Below are 16,095 nucleotides of genomic sequence, written 5' to 3' on the forward strand. Positions count from 1 at the left end.
AAATTAAAATATGGCTTTTCACTCTTCTCCATGGAGGTTCAGGTTCTCCATCTGCTTTTCCCTACTAGTTAATGATAACAAGCTTTCTCCTGACTGGCTCTTAGCCCTCAATTTTATTGATTTTTCAGCTTGTGTAAACGATTTCATAATCTGTAACAGCCTGAAATCTTCACATAGCACTGTGTTGCCTGTATAACGCTTGCTCAGTAAGACAAGTATTACTATCATGAAATGTAAAACACATGCACTTGTAAAAGAAAGTCCTATTTGGCATTTTTAAAGATCGGCTATGAAGGCAAGTGGGTTTTCTTAGGAGTGAAAGGTTGCTGTAGCCTAGATTATCCAATTTTATGGGATTGCAGAATGTGTTTATGTAAGTAGAAGCTGGGTAGACTAAAAAACTGAATAATCGAAATTCTGAATTCCCTGTGTAATATCAGGCATATGTGAATGTTGCATTCAGAGCCATGGAGCTGAGTTCCCCCATTCTGCTAGCTAAGGTGCTTTCTTTACATTAAGTGCTTTGTGTAGCTTTTTAACTGAGATCAATACTTGAGCTCATTAAGAAAATAATATGGTGATTTCTGAAGACTGATGTCAGCTGAAATATTTGAACCAAAGTTTTGTGGGTGAACACATTCCTCCCAACAACACCTAAGTGTAAAACAAACTTCTCACGATCTAACATTACCAAGCTGCACATGGATAATGTAACACAAACACAATCTTTTATGCTATAAGAAATTGGCCCATTCATGTAAAAGTCTGGGAACAGTTCAAGGGTATAATCTTACAACTGCAATGCTGAAAGGGACCCTATAGATCATCAAGTCCAGCCTCTATCAAGGAGGCACAGTAGAGAATTGAACTCCCAACCTCTGGCTCCACAGCCAGAGGTATATCTTATTGACCAAAACAAAAAAGCATTGGGGGAGGAAGAAAGTGGTGTGAAGGACATTCTCCCCACCTTTCCCCTGACACCCACTGCTGCTAATATTGGATAGATGGAGGGTTGGTGGTGAATATAGTATACTTAGGATGTGATCAGATGGTCAGAAAGAATTGCATCTGATTGCGTTGGAAAGAGTTGATTTGCTAAGGGTGATCTCCCATAAAGTGATCCTTCTATCCAGCAGGAATTGCTCCAGGCCAGTCCCCCAAAAGACTAGCTCTGCCATTAGACCAAAAGGGATCCAGCTTGGGCATGGATTGGATGGATTGAAGGTCAGCTCGAATCATTATTGCCCATACATTGCGTGCTCACCAGAAAACAACACCCTGCACTGGACTGGTCCACATGGAGTCCAAAATGCAAGCTGTTTCCCTGTCTGGTTGCACCCTTTGGTCTGACACTGGGGATTATTTGGCTCAAATCAACACTTGTCAGAGTTGTGTTAGCCTTAGGATTGCTACATGAATAGAAATAACACCATTACCCCAAGGCCTCAATCAGGTTTCCAGATTCCCACTGTTGCTTGAAGCAGCTGTTGTTGTTTGGGTCCTTATTTTCAGCACCTTGCACCTTTAGAAATTATGCCTCAAATCATGATGGGCCAGTCCTGTCATTAGGACAGAGGGAGACAATGGCCTCATGTCGCAGATACTGCAGGCTGGAATCGGCAGTGGCAGGCCCTCAGCCAATCCTGCTGACCCTTGAAGGCTACGACACAGGTTAATGGAAATCTGTGTTTCCTTCTCTTGCAATATTATTCCTCCTGTCAGGCAAACCTTTTAGTGCTATGGCCCTGAGACAGCAGATACACAAACAAAGCCAAGCTATTCTGTTTAAATAACCAAGCTGTCTTTTCCTTTTAAGGATGCAGTGCTTCTAAACACAGACTGCTTTCTTCTTCCTTATTCCCAGCTTATCCTGTGCCACTTAAACTACCCTCAGAGGTCCTGGAGGACACCATCCAGCTGTGGGCTCACTCCACAGACAACAACTCATTTATCCAGTGCCAAGTACTCAACAGTGAATGAAATATACATTTATTGTCTTTTAAAATTTTATGTCATTTACATTTTGCCTTGAATTCCAGTCAATGAAGAAAATGGGAATACAGTACATGTAAAAAAATACATCTTCTATTTTGCTCAAAACTGCTCAAGGCAGCCCACTGTAAGATTCAAAACAGTTACAAATAAAAACCTGTTGGTATTAAAACACAGTCAAACTGCAACTAGTTTAAAAGCATTTCAACATTAATAATACAAAGGAGATGCTTTCTCTTGCAATTTTCAATTCCTTTCACCAGATCTATTGACCTGCATTCCTGGTGAAGACTTGTATGTAAACACATTCACATGGTAGACAGAATAGCAAGTCACAACACCCACAGAGTCCTTCCACCCAGATCATGTGTTCGTGATGTGGCATATTCTTTGTGTGTGTTTTTTGTGCTGTCCCGTCGGAACTGACTTATAGCAACTCTAACAGGGCTTCAGAGGCAGTGACAGATTTTACTTTCTTGGGCTCCATGATCACAACAGATAGTGACAACAGCCAAGAAATTAAAAAACACTTGCTTCTTGGGAGGAAAGCGATGACAAACCTCGACAGCATCTTAAAAAGCAGAGACATCGCCTTGCTGACAAAAGTCTGCATAGTCAAAGCTATGTTTTTTCCTGCAGTGATGTATGGAAGTGAGAGCTGGACCATAAAGAAGGCTTACCACCAAAGAACTGATGCTTTTGAAGGAGTTGGAGGAGACTCTTGAGAGTCCTCTGGACTGCAAAGAGAACAAACCTATCCATTCTGAAGGAAACCAACCCTGAGTGCTCACTGGAAGGACAGATCCTGAAGCTGAGGCTCCAACTTTGGCCATCTCATGAGAAGAGAAGACTCCCTGGAAAAGACCCTGATGTTGGGAAAGTGTGAAGGCAAGAGGAGAAGGGGACGACAGAGGATGAGATGGTTGGACAGTGTCATCGAAGCAACCAACATGAATTTGACCCAACTCCAGGAGGCAGTGGAAGACAGGAGGGCCTGGCGTGCTCTGGTCCATGGGGTCATGAAGAGTCGGACACGACTTAAAGACTAAACAATAAGGGAAGTGAGATTCTTAACAAGTGATTTTACCAGTTCCATTCCCCTAGTGAGTTTCCACGGCTGAGTGGGGATTTGAACCCTATTTTCCAGAGTCCTAGTCCGTCACTCTGTCCACTACACTACATTGGGAATATAGTAAAACTGGAATCCATGGTAAGATCAAGAAGGCTTTAAATATTCAATAAGAACAACAAATATTAAATATTAAGTTTTTAAAAGACGAAAAATGTTCTGTCTTGGTTATTAATATGCCCTGTTTCAGAATCTCAGATAAGGCAGAACAGGGTAGGTTAAATGACTCATATGTAGAGACTAGTGTCTTACAGATTTGAGCAAAACACTGCTGCTAAAGGGTCCCAAAAGCGGGGAAAATGCTCCTCTGTGGCATACTGCAGGGTATGAAACATCGCCATCTAGTGGCGTACTGAACCACACTGTGGTGCACAAGCTTTATCCTAAATTTCAATGCACAGGATGGTGCAATTTCCTTGCATACCCTGTAAGTATAAACTGTTAGGCTTGTTGCATTTTAACAAAATATGTAGGGAATTTCTGCAGTGGGCAGATTGTTAAAGGTATTGCATAAAAACAATATATTTCTCTTTTCAAATGACAGAAGATTATTATTTTGAAAGTGTCTTCAAGGTGGGTGTGTATATTGTAAAGAATGTAACATTTTTAAGAATCTGATTTATTCTTATTATAGAGCCATACACAGTGATGATTGTTTAGTTTGTGAACAAAACACAGCCAGTCTTTATTCGGATAGTTTTCTATGTTCTGCCTGATGTTAATTCAGTGGCCAATATTTATTGTAAAACTTTATTCTGTTTCACACTGGCATGATCAACTCATGTAAGCTGAGCAACCATATAAATAAATACCTTTCCCAGTAAGGAGCGTGGAATGCAATCGTTTCTTCCTTACTTCACAGTGAGATGAGAAATCCCATGCTTACGTTACCATTGTAATATGTCATAAAAGAAGTGATGTATGTAGAACCCTGGAGAAAGAAAAATTCTTGGGTTCCAAAGTGAAGGTGCTGTTTCTTCTGTGCCTACTTGCTTGTTTTCCTGAGATATTCAGTGAGGAGAAGGGTGAGTGACAGACAGCAATAGGTATGTTGAGCTCTGACAGTCTCAAAGAGGCTGTGATAAAGACTTAATACGCCTTTGCAAAAACTGCTTTGCCTCTTCAGCCAAAAAAAAAAAAGATAGTTTAGCTTCAAAAAAGCCAAAATACCTGATTCAGCAGAAGCTAGCTTCCTGTGAACTAGTATAGAATAAGAAAAATTCTACAAAGCTTTCACTGTTGAGCAAAATATATCTCCTCTTCGGCCTATTCTGCAGGTGTTTTCTTTGAGCTATCCTTTTATAAGGATTTCAGTTCTGTTTCATTTTGTCCCTTAATTAAAGTAAAGAGGGGGCACAATCCAGCCATGTAAACATTTCTGAGCTGGAAGCGATAGGCTGATTCATTGTCTAGTTTGTCCTAGTTGTGTTATAGACAGTCTGGAAGAACTATACTTTGGAATGATCTCCCATTAATTTCAGTGAGGGAGCCGGTGTATTGTAGGGGATAGAGTGTTTAACTAGGACTCAGGAGACCTGGGTTCAAATCTCCACTTGGCCGTGGAAACTTGCTGAGGAGCACTGGTAAAACTACTACTTAAATATCTCAGACATTCTGGAAATCCTACAAGGTTTGCCGTAAGTCAGAATCAGCTTGATGGCACACTAAACACAATTTCAATGGAACAGATTTGTGTGTGTGAACATAACACAGAGCGCACTCCATTGCAAAATGATAATATTCAGCGAAATGACTCTGAAGAATGAAACACTTATTTTTTTATATATAACACATTTGCTGCTTTTGGCATTTTTATTTGTAACCTTCCTTCTCCGTACTTGCCCAAAAAGATATGTAAAAAGGAGTTTTTTTTAAAAAGGTAGGAAATCTCAAAAGAGTATGTCATGTGAACATGTGTGACCATTATTTCCTCCACACTGCCAGTAACAGAGCTTTCCGGATGAGATGCCGCTCTTCCCTGCTTCATCAAGAATTTTAACAAGAACAGAAAAGCTGTAGCATGAACATCAATTTCAAAGCACAACCTGAGCCTCAGCTGACCCCATATGGGAAAACAACTTATTTTGCTTGCAGACATACCCCACATCCTAAGACTGTGTGCCACATGAAAGGTAAAAGCCTCCTTCAATGCTGATCTCTGCATCTGCTTTTGGTTTTCTAGAGAGAAATGGCTGGCTTTATGCATGGGGTGAGTGGGTTAAAATGCACTTAGTGTTTGCAGGATGTAAAACAATCACCATTTCTCTCTGTTTGCATAATGACAGAGCTTAGAAAAATTACTTCAGTTATTTCTGTCCATGAAAAGGATTTCTTTCCAGACCATGCACAGCTTGTATTACTTCTAGACACAATAATGACTGTTACTAATGACCTTCTTTCACATTTATCAGGGGTTAGAGCAAGTCAACTGCAGCTAATGAAATATGATAAATTAACAAACTATGCTAATGTGCTTTCTTCCTCTTAGGCTAATTAATATAGCCTCTGGAAGGGGCTACAGATCAGTGACAGAACATAAGCTTGAAACTATAGTCCTGAGTTCAGTTTCTGGCTAGGAAAGAAGCCTGCCTAAAACTCTGGAGAGCAACTGCTTGTCAGTGTTGGCAATATCAGGCTATACAAAGAGGTCCACTTCTGACTTGGTACAAGCGTTTTCCTACTGAGCATTTCACTCAGGCATCCTTCAGTCTCGAAAGACTATGGTAACATGCCCTGTATGGAGGACTTGAAACAGCGTCTAGTGTGGCTGAGGAGGCCAATTCGAGAGTGACAATTCCTTCCACACTGAAGACAAATCCAATCTGTCCCCTGGCCAGCTCCCTGGTTTTGCTGCTTTTGTGACTTCCTCTTTGCCTCGGCCTGCTGGACAAGGGTCTATTCAAATTGGGAGAGGCCATGATGCAACGCCTGCCTCTAGGCTGAACACTCAGATGTCAGGGTTTCCCATCTGTTGAGGTCTATTCCTAAGGCCTTCAGATCCCGCTTGCAGATATCCTTGTATCGCAGCTGTGGTCTCCCTCTGGGGCGATTTCCCTGCACTAATTCTCCATACAGGAGATCCTTTGGAATCCGACCATCAGCCATTCTCATGACGTGCCCAAGCCAATGTAGACGTCACTGTTTCAGTAATGTATACATGCTGAAAATTCCAGCTCATTCTAGGACTACTCTGTTTGGAACTTTGTCCTGCCAGGTGATACCAAAAATCCTACTGAGCAATGTCAACTCAAATGCACTACTTTTTTTTGAACAGCCAATTAAATGGTTGTTCCGTTTGTGCTGATAAATCTCTAATAGCGCATTTGCACATACAAAAGAGCCCCTTAATTTTATAAGCCTGTGATGAGTGCCAATGAGCCCTGAACTTTGCATAGTCAAGTGCAGATGCACAGATGAGCTATTCCTAAGAAACCAAGATGTGGTTCATGATCTACATTTGGATTGCATCCTTTTAGAAGATTCAATCACACAAATAAGGAAAGTGTTACATTAAAGCCATGGTTTCTTTCCCAGGATTAAACGATACACCTGTCTGTGTCGTTAAAGATCGAGGCTACAATGAAGGACATTTCATCATACCAGGCCCTGATCATGGTCAATTTTACAGAAATGCTGGAACAGCTGCTGATAATTCTCTTCCCAGAACTACTTTGCCAAACCTGGTACAAATCCAACGGAGGGAGGATGTTACTGGTAAGGAGCCACTCTTATCACTATACAGTGATATGAACCTTCTGCTTCAAAATTATAGCTCGAATTCTCCCTATAAAGATCAGACGGTGATCAAGTTGGTTTGTTGCCTTAGGCTTCTGAGATTCACACATCCGAATTATTTTCTCCCCATTACCTTTTCCAATAAACATCAGAAGCTAAAAGCCCAGGAACCCAAGTCTCTCCTGCTGTCTCTGGGTGAATTTCTGACTTGACAGCCAAGAGTGCTTTGTAGGGAGATTAGAGCTTGGGAAAGTTATTCTTTGGGACAGTAGCTGCCAGAATTCCCCAGCCACATTAGCTAGTGGGAGTTAACATGCAAAACAAAACAAAACGTTCTCCAGTCTCTGGAAGAAAACCTGTCTCAGCACCTCCTCAAATTCTGTTTCAAAATTAGCTGCTGCTGAAGAATTGATTGTTCTCCAGCAGATGCAGGCACAGGGCTGTACCTTGTTTATGAAAATATTTATGTTATAACTCTGAGCGAATGGCTCCCCAAAAGTCTCCCTACTATTTGTGAGCGGGAAAATTTGGGAAGACAATTTCACCAGACTTCTCAAAGGGACAGGGAAAATCTCTAACAGTTTCTCAAAGGTGCAGCTGAACTTTAGAGGTAGTTATAGCAGAGGGTCCCCCCCCCCCGGTTGCTCATGATGAACTTTTGGGTGTTTCCCCCCCCGCCACTAGAAGTAGTTACAAAAACAATTGTTGGGCACCTTGGCTACCATTCTGCTTCCTCCATGTGTGCCTTTTGTTTGCTTTCTGTTACACCTCTCCTTATCACTTTGCAACTTCCCTGGTTGCCCAATTCCTGACCTTAAAACAGCCTATGAAATCAATTGCCTTATGGTCCCTATCCTTGAGATGTGGGAAGTGGTAGAGCTGCCAATTAGCACGAAGATGATTGTACAATGAAAGAGAGAACATTTGACACGCCCTTGACCTGGCAAGGTAGGGTAATCCTGAACCTCAGTCATGAGAAGTTTTCAAAAATTTACACATCATCAACATTTTTTCTGCAAGGAATCTCTTTCCAATCTCCAATGAGAATGGCTAGAATTCTCATGGGGCAAAATTATGAGCACAATACTAACTGATCTCCTGTGTGCTAGTACTACAGTGTCCCACACCTGAATTGGAAACATTCTCCCTCCACTAAATATCACGATGAATTGTGGGGCTGTTGTTTTTAGTAGTTTTTAATCCTTAACCATTTCAACACTAATTTATCAAAAAACTTTCTTCTATTCCAGATCATGCAAGAGATGAGATAGTGGACCTCACAAAAAGAGCAGGGAACACCCCGCTTTTAAAGCGAAAGGTAATTAGAAAAGCAATTTCTAGCACCGTCAATATTTCAGATCACCAAGACTTCTTTTAAAGCCAGATCCTCTGAACCACAGGAAAAAAATGCACATAATATCTCTGTTCTTGCATTTCTTGCATGTATTTTAAGGCACTATCAAACACTTTGGGTCTTGTTTTGGTTTTAATTTTAAAGCCTGTATCCACACACCGAGGTGTCTTCCTCTCTCAGCATCCTGAACAGGAACACTGCAGTATTTTGTTCCAAGGGCTTGTTTGAATGTATTTCTAGCCATGTTCTCAGCCTGCCTTCTCTTTGTCTGAACACACAAAGGATAAACAGAGTTATATGCTCGCTGCCTCTTTGGTCTGACAGTCCAGCCCCCTACAGTATATGGTTTAGCAAGCCTCAACATGAATCTACACATATTTGTCACATTTTAAACCTGCCCAATAACTGACATTCTCTGATCGGGTTTTATTTTTAAAACATGAAAATACCCCCAAAAGGAACAAAATAATAAAACAAACAATAGAACCAAATGACTGTTCAACTCCTGTGCATGCAGGTGCGTGTATGATCTTGTGAATGGAAGCTTCAGTTTCTACAGGCATAAACACAGGGGGTGTCTACAGATGGTCTTCCTCCACTTAGGAGTTTCTGGGAATTGGAGTTTGGAATCCTGTTGGCAGAGGTTATGCCCTGGCACTCTGGTGATGTCATCAGCCAGGGCCACGCTGGGGCTGTTTCAGGAAATAAAAAACTTCTCCCTCCTCCTCACCAGCCAACAAAAATGTTCTGGCTTTAAATTATTCCCCATTTCCTCTCACTGTTCCCAAAGGCTGCCCCAAGACAGGGGATCCCTAGGGATCCTCAGAGCCTGGTGATGTAGAGCAGAGCAATGGGAAGCTTTTAATGCTGTGATTAATGATATCATCAGAAAACTAGGGCATAACTTACACCAACAGGATTCAAGCCACTGTGTCATTCTGGAAGTTGTCATCCACCATAATGTGAAAGGCACACCAGTTCGGAGAAGATTACTGCATTACTTATCATAGATTAGGACCACTGAAAACATCCATCTAGCATGGGACTGAAGAACCCAAAGGTCAACTATGTATTCTAGTGCTACCACACTTGAACAGAAAAAAAGTGAGGAAGGGAATTGTATTTCTTTTGCTTCTCTTTATATGGTACTTTGTCTTCAGGATGATCCTTTGAGGAAGTATCTTGGAGATCGTCCACATAGTAGAACTGCCCCGGACCACCGTCTTTCATCTGGCCAGGCAATGCGTTACAGACCAGAAATCACAGAGAATTTTAATTATACCCCATCTTATTTGGAGCATGAAATAAAAGTAAGATATAATCAATAATTATATTTCCATATATTCCCATATCTCCTATATTACATACCTCCCTCGTGTAAGATGAACTAGAAGGACAGCATATAGTACCCTCAGGCTACCATGCTGCACATTCTTATTCGAAAGTAATATCGAAATTACTTGTGAGTAACATCATTGGATTGCACTGTCTGTGTGAAAGCAACCAACCTGTTTAAATCTACTGAAAAGACAACTTTTGAAAATGTGTTGTCGGTGACAATGCTCCCGTTAAAAAGTTAAGAATGTTGGGATATGTGTGATACAAGCTTTTAAGTTTAATGAAATTCTTCATCAAGTCCAGTGAGTTTTCAGAGTACCAAAACAGCAGAAGGACAGGTTAGTTATATATAACTGGAACTTCCTGAGTGGTCTTCTATAAATTTGCAAACAGCAGTCTTGAAACTGCACAGAGCCCCACTTGAAATGTTTTAGAGCTTAAACAGTTTGTGGTGAGAATTTCACTCTGATGGCTCTTTCAGTACGTGCCGAGTGCCTTAACAGGCTTCCCTCGGTTCTAGTCCACCATCACAAAAAAAGTCACATGATGGATTGTGGGGAGGTGTTAAGTTCTCAGATGAGTGCTCAACTGAGCCACAAAGTGAGTGGTTCTTAGATTACAGAATATATGAATGCTGAGATAAGAGAATATGCACTGATTCTCCTGTAAGCTTTCCACAGAAAGGGGTCTGAAACAGTCTTATTGAGTCCTGCATTCTTTTGTGTTGTCACTGTTCCCCTGGAATAATGCATGAAGCCTGCAGACAGGAGCTGAAATTACTGATACCCAAGAATTATCTTGAAAATAGCATCTATTTCTATTACTTAATGGGAACAAATTACAATATTACTATACTTTCAAGGGAACAAGTTTCAGCTTTCATAATTTCAGAAAAATAAGAAAACTGGTTCTCATTATAGTAGATCTAACTGGAGGACAGAGTCAGAGTCCCCCAAAAATTTCAGATAGAAGTAAAAACAGATGTTTTGCAATTCTAGATTAGATCCTGCTCAACTATAATGGATAAATTACAGTACAGTATTTGTGGAGCTAGAGAAATTGCAAAATTTCATACACACACCTTGCCCTTTGTTTCCTCAATTACAATTTGCTTAAATCCCATCAACTGAGATCATAGGAAAAGGACAATATTGTAATCAGAACATACCATGCATGTATGTATGAACAAAATTAATTGAACAGTGTAAATTAAGTGACATTGTATGCCCAGTATGAGAACATGTACTGGACTCACATAAAATGTGCATTCATTTTCTAGCTCAGCCCTAATCCTGAGCCAGACAAATTCTACAAAAAATGTACACTTCTCCCTTGAATTGCATGGTTTTGAGCAACACAGATTTAGTTATGCATTGATTTTTTAAAATAAATAATATGAAAAAAAATCAATAAATACTATGTTGCTATTTGACTCCAGGAAGTGGCCTGAGAAAGGTGGAACTCAGACTTATTGAAGCCCCTGTTGTTGGCAGTGTGACAGTCCCCGATCTGATGGCAGCAGCCCAGATGGTCCCCCTCTCCTGGTATTGTGGCTCCATGCAGTGGTCAGGGAGGGTGTCAGGGCATGCAGGGAGGCTGATGTGGGTCAGAGGACGTCTGTGTGTCTCTATATATGAACCAAGTGTTTATGCTCTGTAGTTATGTTTTGGGGGCATGAGTGTTATAGATGGATTTTGAACTACAGGGGGGTTCTGCACCCCTAACCCCAGCATTGTTGAAGAGAGACATGCAGTTCACATTCTCAAAACTTGCACAGCTGTAATAGCTGAACAATAGATCTAGCTGAAATTCCTCCATTGAGTAGCGGTCTGCCTTTCCCCTAGATCCTTGAGAAGCTTCGTGATATTTTACAGACAGACTCCCTTGCAGAGATCCAAGAATGGCTGGGAAAGGCAACTCTTCAAGGTATGAAAAAAAATGTGCACAGGTAGAACGTGAACTGATCTTTGGCTATGCAAATAGGAAGCTGCATATGTGGGTGGGTGATTCCTGCAACTTATGTTTGAGATATATCTCAAGAGGCATACAACTGGTGTTAGATGTTTTCTAATCAGATCATCATCATTCCTTCCAATCAGAAACTCTGGTGACTGTGACGTTTAATTTGGAAGATTTCATCTCACAATATTGTGATATTTCATAACACAGATGAGTTACATTAAGATCACATTTGTTTAAATAAAGGTTAAGGCAAAAGATCTTCATTTCTGTCAGTTTTTATATATAGGGAGGTAGGACAGTACGTATGTGTGTGTGTGTGTGTGTGTGTGTGTGTGTGTGTGTGTGTGTGTGTGTGTGTGTGTGTGTGTGTGTGTGTGTGTGTGTGTGTGTGTGAGAGAGAGAGAGAGAGAGAGAGAGAGAGAGAGAGAGAGAGAGTGAGTGAGTGAGTGAGTGAGAGACGTATATATATGCACTGTCCTCCCTCCCTGGTAAGATTACCAATTCAGGTATCTACTGGATTCCTTACAAGGCTAGGTCACACTGAAGCAGTGGACCTTCTGTACATTCAGGACCTACTGACGTCCACAGAGATCTTTTTCTGTTTCTGGAGATGTTCTGTCTACATGATGGGCTTGTGCAAAACATTCTTAGCAACAAAGGAGGATGGATGTTGCCTACAGAAGAGCACCAGAATATGGAAATATAATTTTTTTTTTTTTTTACAAACTCCAGAACATGGAAGTTTGGTTTTTTTTTCCAAAAAAGTAAAATTTCCAAGGTCTCAAATAGAGATGGGTACAAACTCTTGGCTCAATGATTCGGAGTGGTTTGTTGCCTGGCTGAACGGTTGACCCATGATTTGGTGCCCCACCCTCCTCCAGCAGGCGTCCAATTAGCAGCAGCAGCACTCCACCCCACCTCCTCTGGGCATTGCCTCTGAGTGGATGCCTACTGGAAAGGTGGGATGCCAAATCATGGGTCAGCTGTTCAGCCAGGAAACAAACCATGCTGAACTGCCAAGCCAGAGGTTCATGCCCATCTCTACTCTCAAAAAACCTTGCACTGTCAATTGCTTGTATTACATTTCAGTGATATTGTGCCTGTTTTTGAGTTGGAAGGCATCCCTTTTAAACAGAAGCTGCCCCATGTTCCTGGTGTTTCAGAGAAGGAATTTGTGTCGAATTTCATACGTGCTGATATAACCAGCAGAGAGCTGCTAAATTATCAGCAAAAACCGCAGAAGGAAAATGAAGCAGAGAGGCTGAATTTGCAGAGTATGCTGAAGAATCAGCAAGCAGTTCAGCAAGGAACAGCAGACGACACAAACCAAGTCAGGTAAATTTAGATACATTTAGAGAACTTGCTCTAGGAAATAGAGTGAGATAGACAATTATCATATGTTTCAGCATATGCTTTGTTTGAGCATTGGCAAGAGAGATGGAAAATCTTGTGTCCTCAGATGTTCTGGACTAAAACTCTCATAATTCTTTATCACTGGCCATGCTGGGAAAGTTCATGGGGACTTCACATCTAACAGAGGTAACCATAAACTGAAGAAACATCTCCTTATGCTCATCAGGTAAAAATGTTCATTGACTTTAATTTTGGAAAATTGGCTGTTCCTATCTACTGAACCAAATTACAACTCCCAATCTGAAGGTTGTTATTTTATTTATTTATTTATTTATTTATTTATTCATTTATTTATTTATTTATTTATTTATTTATTTATTCATTCATTCATTCATTCATTCATTCATTCATTCATTCATTCATTCATTCATTCATTCATTCATTCATTCATTCATTCATTTTATATCCCGCCTATCTAGTCAGTTAAGACCACTCTAGACGGCTTACAACAAAGAATACACAATATATATAAAAACGATTTTTACATAACGAGAAACTTTCAACAAGATAGGACAGACAATAGGGATGAGGAAAGAAAGGGGAGATCAGGAATTGGCTGGGGGGGGGGAAGGCCTGCCGAAACATCCATGTTTTTAGTTGTTTTTTGTGCTGTCCTTTCCCCAACCCCCTTGCCAAAAAGAAACTTGTTCTTCATGAGAACTGTGGACCAAAACATCTGGAGAGCCAAGAGTTTAGTACGAAAATCCTACTAAATCCATTTTTTAATTTGAAATTGATTGTCAGAATTCATTGACCTAGATTTAAGAGATTATTCACAACCAGTGCTTTGCTCAGCAAATATGGAAATGCTGTGTTTTATAACTTTACTTGGCACTACAGCAACTCTCATAATTTATTCTTCCAGAAATAGAGCTTGGGGAAAAAACATATTACAAGGATCACAATTAATGTAAACAGTTTTCTTTGTTTGCAACAGGATAGAATGAATCAACATTTCAAAAGAAATTTTACAAGTGAGAATGAAGTTTCTAATTTTCTAATTAGTTTGTAGAGCTACTTTAAAATGTTACAAGAAACATGAGAGCTTTACAAGTTTCATCAATTCTCTTATTCTCCAAATTTTTGTCTTAAAGAAATATTGAAAACTAATAGAAAAGTAAAAAGCAAGAAGTAATTTGTTATTTCCCCCACACTAGCAAGTAATGGCAAGAGATTACTTTTCAAACACTATTGTGAGTAGTGAAAATAAATTACTTTTAAGAAGTAACTTTTAAAGCTCTGCCCACAAGTGTGTCATGCAAGAAATAAAGTCAGTTTCATTTCCTAAGATGTTTGGTTGTAAATTTCAGCCCACAAATGACACATACATACTGGCACAACCTGCAAATCAGTTGTAATGGGGGCATAATTAAAAATGTCCAGGTCATATTTTAAAGCAGTACTTCCAAGATAATAAATTGGATGGGAACTGGGCACAACTGCCCAGTGATCAAATAGATTTGCTTTCTATTGGACTTCACTGCAGTGATCAATTTTAAATGACAGATGCGGAAGCTTATTTGTTCCTGAGATCCTGAACTAAGAACTACTCACTATAATAAAGAAAGCTGAAAAGTGATGATGTTAATACTCCTTTACTTAGAATATTTACTGAAAGGAAATAGGAAAAAAAGGAAGCAATGCTTAGATCACTGTGCTCAATTCAGGCACTTTCACATCACAATAAATCATGGTTTGTGTTATCCATTCATTTTTGCTTACATTGCTGAAGACCAAACAAATCATGGTTTATCTTTCCTCCTTCTAGTTTGATTCTTGCTATCTACCATTTTGGGGTGAAAAACTGGGAAAGGAAGCAAAAAAGAAGCTATGGTTGTGGATTTATGCAGCAGAGCAAGCCATGGCTTAACCCGTGGTCCCCAACCTTGGGCCTCCAGATGGTCTTGCACTTCAAATCCCAGAAATCCTGGCCAGCAGAGGTGGTGGTGAAGGTTTCTGGGAGTTGTAGTCCAAGAACATCTGGAGGCCCAAGGTTAACCACTGGCTTAAACCAGTCAGAATTTGTAAGCCAAGCAGAAACCATGAATTCACATTGTCCTTTCGAATCAGGACTTACGAGCATATACATTTCCACTCCACATGGCAGATTTCAAAAAATAACATAATACAGTAGCTTGTTGTGGCATGCAATGTATCCTTTTATTTAATTCCTTATATTCTGTATACTGTGAATTTTCTTCTGTCTCTTTTTCCTCATCAGGTTTTATGTATCTAATATTTATGTTATTTTGAAGTACATAAGCCTTCCTTCTTCCCTTTAGGACTCCAAGCCAAATTCCAGCAACCAATAAAGGATCAAAACAAGGTAAGTTGTAAGCAATTGGAACCCCCCCCCCAAAAAAAAAAATGACATTCTGCTTTCAGGAGACTAGAAGAACTCAAGTAATTTAGCAAAACAAGACTAAGCCTCCCTCTCCCAACTTGCTCTGCCTGCCATTTGGCACCTCACACAATTACTTTCATGGTATCATAAATTGTAATAGCTGCATTATCAGATGCATGAAAAGGGATCTTCATAGCTCTGATTTTTAGGGCAATTTTGCTTGGCAAAATCTCTTTTAGATAAAGACAGAGGTCGTTTACTCTCCAGGACTGGAAAAATCAGAATCCCGACTTCGGATCACCTGCCGTTAGAACATTCCACTAGCAGATCTACAGTCCACGGAAGTCAAGCCTATTCTCCAGCATCGTCACAAAACAGCACCCAGTTGCTATATAGCAAGTCACGCTCTAAGCGGTCACAGAGGACTTCAAGAGAATATACTCATGTTTAGCACCTATGAAAAGCAACGCACAATTTAAGAAAAACCACCCCAAAACATGTACTTTAAACATCTAATAATCAGCCCAGACCTCTTGAGATTTCACTGAAGCAACAAACCTGCTATGTCCCACCTAGTTTGATGGGAGCATACAAAATCTCATCTGAATCGTGAATAGTACACTGAAATAAATAAATTTTGTTGCTGCTTTGTAAGAATTCATGACATCTGATTCTTAATAGAAAAAGCAACCCTGGCACTTTTCATGCTGTCAGAAGGGAGATGACAGTTTATTCCTTCATAAACGTGAGTTTTGAATGTATTTTTGACTAATATAACAAAAGTCAGTTCTAGGAGATCTATTAACAGACTATAATTTACTATACAGT

General features: G+C 40.1%; 1 protein-coding gene across 1 annotated transcript; it reads left to right on the forward strand.

Moving 5' to 3' along the window:
- Positions 1-2,109: 2,109 nt before the first annotated feature.
- Positions 2,110-15,741, forward strand: C5H4orf17 (chromosome 5 C4orf17 homolog). Its single transcript, XM_073001889.2, has 8 exons — positions 2,110-5,253; positions 6,656-6,835; positions 8,107-8,174; positions 9,371-9,520; positions 11,393-11,474; positions 12,674-12,845; positions 15,206-15,249; positions 15,507-15,741. The coding sequence occupies exons 1-8, from the start codon at positions 5,142-5,144 to the stop codon at positions 15,716-15,718; spliced, it is 1,020 nt and encodes a 339-aa protein (XP_072857990.2). The 5' UTR covers positions 2,110-5,141; the 3' UTR covers positions 15,719-15,741.
- The last annotated feature ends 354 nt before the right edge of the window (positions 15,742-16,095 follow it).

This window comes from Pogona vitticeps, chromosome 5, assembly GCF_051106095.1.
Source record: "Pogona vitticeps strain Pit_001003342236 chromosome 5, PviZW2.1, whole genome shotgun sequence".
Lineage (NCBI taxonomy): Eukaryota > Metazoa > Chordata > Lepidosauria > Squamata > Agamidae > Pogona > Pogona vitticeps.

Excerpts from the sequence above, each read along its gene's own strand:
- C5H4orf17 (XM_073001889.2), top strand. The coding sequence starts at position 5,142 with ATGAACATCAATTTCAAAGCACAACCTGAGCCTCAGCTGACCCCATAT. Across the intron at positions 11,475-12,673 it reads GGGAAAGGCAACTCTTCAAG|AGAAGGAATTTGTGTCGAAT; the intron begins GTATGAAAAAAA and ends CTGGTGTTTCAG. Across the intron at positions 12,846-15,205 it reads GACGACACAAACCAAGTCAG|GACTCCAAGCCAAATTCCAG; the intron begins GTAAATTTAGAT and ends TCTTCCCTTTAG.